This window comes from Capricornis sumatraensis, chromosome 20 (genome assembly GCF_032405125.1).
Source record: "Capricornis sumatraensis isolate serow.1 chromosome 20, serow.2, whole genome shotgun sequence".
NCBI lineage: Eukaryota > Metazoa > Chordata > Mammalia > Artiodactyla > Bovidae > Capricornis > Capricornis sumatraensis.
The window spans coordinates 67,818,240-67,825,000 of record NC_091088.1 but is presented as its reverse complement, the minus strand read 5'-3'; the positions used below and the strand labels follow the sequence as shown (position 1 = coordinate 67,825,000).

The 6,761-nt window shown below is 46.7% G+C and overlaps 1 protein-coding gene across 1 annotated transcript in view; it reads left to right on the top strand.

Moving 5' to 3' along the window:
- Positions 1–1,740, top strand: part of LOC138096951 (leukocyte immunoglobulin-like receptor subfamily A member 6) — a 16,226-nt gene extending 14,486 nt beyond the window's left edge. Inside the window, exons 13-15 of the mRNA XM_068993180.1 lie at positions 1–33; positions 1,362–1,414; positions 1,493–1,740. The exon at positions 1–33 is cut by the window's left edge and continues 99 nt beyond it. Coding sequence (XP_068849281.1) covers positions 1–33; positions 1,362–1,414; positions 1,493–1,633 — 227 coding nt within the window. The 3' untranslated portion in view covers positions 1,634–1,740. The remainder of the gene's footprint in view (positions 34–1,361; positions 1,415–1,492) is intronic.
- The last annotated feature ends 5,021 nt before the right edge of the window (positions 1,741–6,761 follow it).

Genomic DNA, 6,761 nt, shown 5'->3' with positions numbered 1-6,761 from the left:
TTATCCTCTACTGTCTGCGCAAAGCCAAAAGCGGTAGGTCCTTGAGAGCAGGAGGGGAAGCCTGTGTAGAGATCCCTGGGACGCAAATCCCACTGGGGAAACGCGGCGGGGCATTTGCTGGGGGAGGGGGAGGGGCTGAGGGGTCCAGAAGCAATGAGGGGAGGGCTGTTTTGCTGGTTCACGCTGTGATTGTGATTAACTGCCTTCCAGAAGTCAGGGCTGGGGGGAATCTACAGCCACCCTCCCGAAAACATGACCCTCTCTTTGTTTTGTTCACGAGATTGTTGTTGTTGTTTTTGCTGTGTCATTTTTCATTATCAAAGATGAAAAAATGAGAAAGTTCAATCGGGAAAGATGAGATGTAAACACTCGCTTAAGCTGCTGGTGGAAGGATACACGGATTCACAAACATAGTCACCATGGCATTATTTACAATATTACAAAACAATGTCATAAAACAATATATAAAACATAAAACAATAACCCATATACCAAAACAGTGTCATAAAACAGAGCATATAAACCATACACGTTGCTACAACTAACGTGGCCATTTAAAATATGTTTAGGAAACACCTCTAGTGGCAAAGAGAAATATTGAGGCTATAATGTTGTCTGCTAAAATTACAGACACAGAGAGAAAACTAGCAGTGACTAATGGGGAGGGGAGGGCAGTTAAGGGGTAGGGGATTAAGAGGTACAAACTAGTAGGTATAAAATAATCTACAAGGATGGGACTTCTCTGGTGGTCCAGTGGCTAAGACGCCACATTCCCAATGCAGGAGCACAGGTTTGATCCCTGGTCAAGGAACTAGATCCCGCATGCCACAACTAGGGGAAAAAAAAAGATCCCAAATGCCCCAACAACAAAACGGGGAATATAGCAATATTTTATAATAACTATAAATGGAGTTTAACCTTTTAAAACTGTAAATCATTATACTGTATACCTGTAACTTATATTGTATATTCAACATTACTTCAGTTTTTTAAGAAATGACCCTCTCTTTGTCTGTTCGAGCTGCTGTAACAGAACACCATAGACCAGGTGCTTCAAACATCCAGCATTCATTTCTGACAATTCTGGAGGCTGGGAGGTCTGAGATGTAGGTGCTAGGATTCAGCTCCCGGTGAGGATTCTCTTGCAGATGGTCACCTCTCCTGGCAGAGAGAGCGAGCTAGAGCTCTGGCTGAACATGAGAATCCCACCCTCAGGACCCCAGCAAAACCTCAGTTTCTCCCAGGGGCACCATCTCCAAACAGCATCACGTGCAGGTCCCCACTGCAGCAGATGAATCTGGGGGGAAGGGGAGGGGGGGACACAGATACACGGTCCACAACAACCTCCCCCTTCCCTCTAGATGCTGCAAGGAAAGAGAGACAGCCAGAGGCAGCTGGCCGGGCGAATGGACAGGTAGGGGCTTCCTCCCCTAGACTGTCCCTTGGATCCCCGTGTCGCACCCCCGTCTCATATTCTCCCTTCCTTCCTCAGGCTTCTGAAGCTGCAGACCCTCAGGAGGTCACCTATTCCCAGGTGACCTGCCATGTCCCCCACCAGGGGACAGCTGGGGCCCCCTCCTGGGTGCCCAGACAGACCCAGAGCAGCGAGTATGTGACGCTGGCCTTCAGATAAGCCAGGCACCAGGGCCAGCACTTCATCTGGGCGGCAGAACTCACAGCTACTGCTGGTAGCTCCCTCCTCTAGAACTGAGGCTCCAAACCTGACAGCCTGGTTGAGGGAGCCCACATTCCTCGGAAGGTCCTGCTGCCCCCACACACACACCCAGAAATCTGGAGACCTCAGCAACATGTGCCAGTCAGTCCCAGAGTCTCTAATTGCCCAGGAGTCCCTGAGACCCTCTGAAGTCATCAGAAGAGTGACGGGGTAATATTTTGTAAGTTTTCATTATTCATTAATTAAATGTTGTTTAGTTTCTATCATGTCTGACTCTTGGCAACCCCGTGGACTGCAGCACACCAGACTCCCCTGTCCTTCACTGTCTTCCGAAGTTTTCTCAGATTCATGTCCATTGAGTCGGTGATGCCATCCAACCATCTCATCCTCTGTCGTCCCCTTCTCCTCCTGCCCTCAATCATTCCCAGTATCACAGTCTTTTCCATTGAGTCGGCTCCTCCCATCAGGTGGCCAAAGTATTGGAACTTCAGCTTCAGCATCAGTCCTGCCAGTGAATATTCAGGGTTGATTTTCTTTTGCCATGACAACGCTGTGATCCATGAAGGGGAATAATTAAGTAAGTGTACTTAAATCCTCCTGGGTACCAGGTTTTATGTTACAGCCTTCTGAAAACAAAAGCTGAGAATGTTCATAACCTACTGTAAGAAATACTAAAGGAAGTTTTTAAGCAAAGGAAAAAAATATACCAGATGAAATTTTGAATCTATATAAAGGAATGAGAAAGGACTGAACACTGGCTTTTAAGGAATCTATCAGGAGTCTTGAGTGAGTGATAGGAAATTCTGATAGTTTTTTTACCTTTTCTCTAAAAGTCTCCACTTAGAGGCTACTGGGTGCCAATTAACTGAAGGTCCATGGAAATAACTTTGAAACCAGGTTTCCAGTTCAGATAAGTCCTCAGATATAAATACACTCACTCTCATTGTATCTGTATGATTGGTGCTTTATTTTGCAAATTGACTATTTGTAGGGGCACAGGAAAGAGCCTAAAACCATCCCTCTTGTTGAAGAGTTTGTTGTCTAGAGCAGGGGTCAATAAATTAGAACCCACAGGTCAAATCTGGCAAGTCACCAGTTTTGTACCATACATGTTACATTTTTACACTTTTCAATACTTTTTTTTGCTTTTCCCTGGTGGCTCAGAAGGTAAAGAAACCACTTGCAATGCTGGAGACCTGAGTTTGAGCCCTGGGTTGGAAAGATCCCCTGGAGGAGGGCATGGCAACCCACTCCAGTATCCAGTATTCTTGCCTGGAGAATCCCATGGACAGAGGAGCCTGACGGCGAGAACCGGCGCACTAAGCGCAGGCGGCTGTGCGGGGCGCAGGCGAGAGGAGCTACCCCAGGTCTGAGGTCAGGGGCAGCGGCCTAGAGTGCCAGGCTGCGATGGTGCGGAAATGGGCGAGAGGAGCTACCCTGCGTCTGAGGTTAGGGGCGGCAGCCGAGAGGAGCTACCCTGCGTCTGATGTCAGGAGTGGCCGGGAGGAGTCACCCCACGTCCGAGGTCAGGGGCGGCCGGGAGAAGCCACCTCGCGCCGCAGGCCAAGAGCGGCAGCTGGGATGAGACACCTCGCGCCCAAGGCCAGGGGTGGTGGCCCTGAGGAGCCACCCTGAGCCCGAGGCCAGGGGCGGCAGCTGGGAGGAGCATCCCGAGGAGGGGTGGCTGCGCAGGCGCAGGAGGGCCTAGAGGAGCTACCCCACGTTGAAGGTCAGGAACGGCGGCGGTAAGAAGATACCCCTCGTCCAAGGTAAGGAGCAGTGGCTGTGCTTTGCTGAAGCAGCCGTGAAGAGATACCCCACGCCCAAGGTAAGAGAAACCCAAGAACGATGGTAGATGTTGCAAGAGGGCATCAGAGGTCAGACACACTAAAACCATACTCACAGATAACTAGTCAATCTAATCACACTAGGACCGCAGACTTGTCTAACTCAATGAAACCAAGCCATGCCTGCGGGGCAACCCAAGACGGGTGGGTCATGGTGGAGAGGTCTGACAGAGCGTGGTCCACTGGAGAAGGGAATGGCAAGCCACTTCAGTATTCTTGCCTTGAGAACCCTGTGAACAGTATGAAAAGGCATAATGATAGGATACCAAAAGAGGAACTCCCCAGGTCGGTAGGTGCCCAATATACTACTGGAGATCAGTGGAGAAATAACTCCAGAAAGAATGAAGGGATGGAGCCAAAGCAAAACCAATATCCAGCTGTGGATGTGACTGGTGATAGAAGCAAGATCTGATGCTGTAAAGAGCAATATTTCATAGGAACCTGGAATCTCAGGTCCATGAATCAAGGCAAATTGGAAGTGGTCAAAGAAGAGATGGCAAGAGTGAATGTCAACATTGTAGGAATCAGCGAACTACAGTGGACTGGAATGGGTGAATTTAACTCAGATGACCATTATATCTACTACTGTAGGCAGGAATCCCTCAGAAGAAATGGAGTAGCCATCATGGTCAACAGAAGAATCCGAAATGCAGTACTTGAATGCAACCTCAAAAATGACAGAATGATCTCTGTTCGTCTCCAAGGCAAACCATTCAATATCACAGTTATCCAAGTCTATGCCCCAACCAGTAATGCTGAAGAAGCTGAAGTTGGACGGTTCTGTGAAGACCTACAAGACCTTTTAGAACTAACACCCAAAAAAGATGTCCTTTTCATTATAGGGGACTGGAATGCAAAAGTAGGAAGTCAAGAAACACCTGGAGTAACAGGCAAATTTGGCCTTGGAATGTGGAATGAAGCAGGGCAAAGACTAATAGAGTTTTGCCAAGAAAATGCACTGGTCATAGCAAACACCCTCTTCCACAACACAAGAGAAGACTCTACACATGGACATCACCAGATGGTCAAGACCGAAATCAGATTGATTATATTCTATGCAGCTAAAGATGGAGAAGCTCTATGCAGTCAACAAAGACAAGACCAGGAGCTGACTGTGGCTCAGATCATGAATTCCTTATTGCCAAATTCAGACTTAAATTGAAGAAAGTAGGGAAAACCGCTAGACCATTCAGGTATGACCTAAATCAAATCCCTTATGATTGTACAGTGGAAGTGAGAAATAGATTTAAGGGTCTAGATCTGATAGATAGAGTGCCTGATGAACTATGGAATGAGGTTCATGACATTGTACAGGAGACAGGGGTCAAGACCATCCCCATGGAAAAGAAACGTAAAAAAGCAAAATGGCTGTCTGGGGAGGCCTTACAAATAGCTGTGAAAAGAAGAGAGGTGAAAAGCCAAGGAGAAAAGGAAAGATATAAGCATCTGAATGCAGAGTTCCAAAGAATAGCAAGAAGAGATAAGAAAGCCTTCTTCAGCGATCGATGCAAAGAAATCGAGGAAATAACAGAATGGGAAAGGCTAGAGATCTCTTCAAGAAAATTAGAGATACCAAGGGAACATTTCATGCAAAGATGGGCTCGATAAAGGACAGAAATGGTATGGACCTAACAGAAGCAGATGATATTAAGAAGAGGTGGCAAGAATACCCAGAAGAACTGTACAAAAAAGATCTTCACGACCCAGATGATATTGTGATCACTAATCTACAGCCAGACATCTTGGAAAGTGAAGTCAGGTGGGCCTTGGAAAGCATCACTATGAACAAAGCTAGTGGAGGTGATGGAATTCCAGTGGAGCTGTTTCAAATCCTGAAAGATGATGCTGTAAAAGTGCTGCACTCGATATGCCAGCAACTTTGGAAGACTCAGCAGTGGCCACAGGACTGGAAAAGGTCAGTTTTCATTCCAATCTCAAAGAAAGGCAATGTCAAAGAATGCCCAAACTACTGCACAATTGCACTCATCTCACATGCTAGTAAAGTAATGCTCAAAATTCTCCAAGCCAGGCTTCAGCAATACGTGAACTGTGAACTCCCTGATGTTGAAGCTGGTTTTAGAAAAGGCAGAGGAACCAGAGATCAAATTGCCAACATCCGCTGGATCATGGAAAAAGCAAGAGAGTTCCAGAAAAACATCTATTTCTGCTTTATTGACTATGCCAAAGCCTTTGACTGTGTGGATCACAATAAACTGTGGAAAATTCTGAACGAGATGGGAATACCAGACCACCTCACCTGCCTCTTGAGAAATCTGTATGCAGGTCAGGAAGCAACAGTTAGAACTGGACATGGAACAACAGAATGGTTCCAAATAGGAAAAGGAGTGCGTCAAGGCTGTATATTGTCACCCTGCTTATTTAACTTATATGTAGAGTACATCATGAGAAACGCTGGACTGGAAGAAACACAAGCTGGAATCAAGATTGCCAGGAGAAATATTAATAACCTCAGATATGCAGATGACACTACCCTTATGGCAGAAAGTGAAGAGGAGCTAAAAAGCCTCATGAAGAAAGTGAAAGAAGAGAGCGAAAAGTTGGCTTAAAGCTCAACATTCAGAAAACGAAGATCATGGCATCCGGTCCCATCACTTCATGGTAAATAGAGGGGGAAACAGTGGAAACAGTGTCAGACTTTATTTTGGGGGGCTCCAAAATCACTGCAGATGGTGACTGCAGCCATGCAATTAAAAGATGCTTACTCCTTGGAAGAAAAGTTATGACCAACCTAGATAGTATATTCAAAAGCAGAGACATTACTTTGCTGACTAAGGTCCGTCTAGTCAAGGCTGTGGTTTTTCCAGTGGTCATGTATGGATGTGAGAGTTGGACTGTGAAGAAGGCTGAGCACCGAAGAATTGATGTTTTTGAACTGTGGTGCTGAAGAAGACTCTTGAGAGTCCCTTGGACTGCAAGGAGATCCAACCAGTCCATTCTGAAGGAGATTAACCCTGGGATTTCTTTGGAAGGAATGATGCTAAAGCTGAAACTCCAGTACTTTGGGCCACCTGATGCGAAGAGTTGACTCATTGTCAAAGATTGTGATGCTGGGAGGGATTGGGGGCAGAAAGAGAAGGGGATGACAGAGGATGAGATGGCTGGATGGCATCACGGACTCGATGGACATGAGTCTGAGTGAACTCCGGGAGATGGTGATGGACAGGGAGGCCTGGCATGCTGCGATTCATGGGGTCACAAAGAGTCGGACACGACTGAGC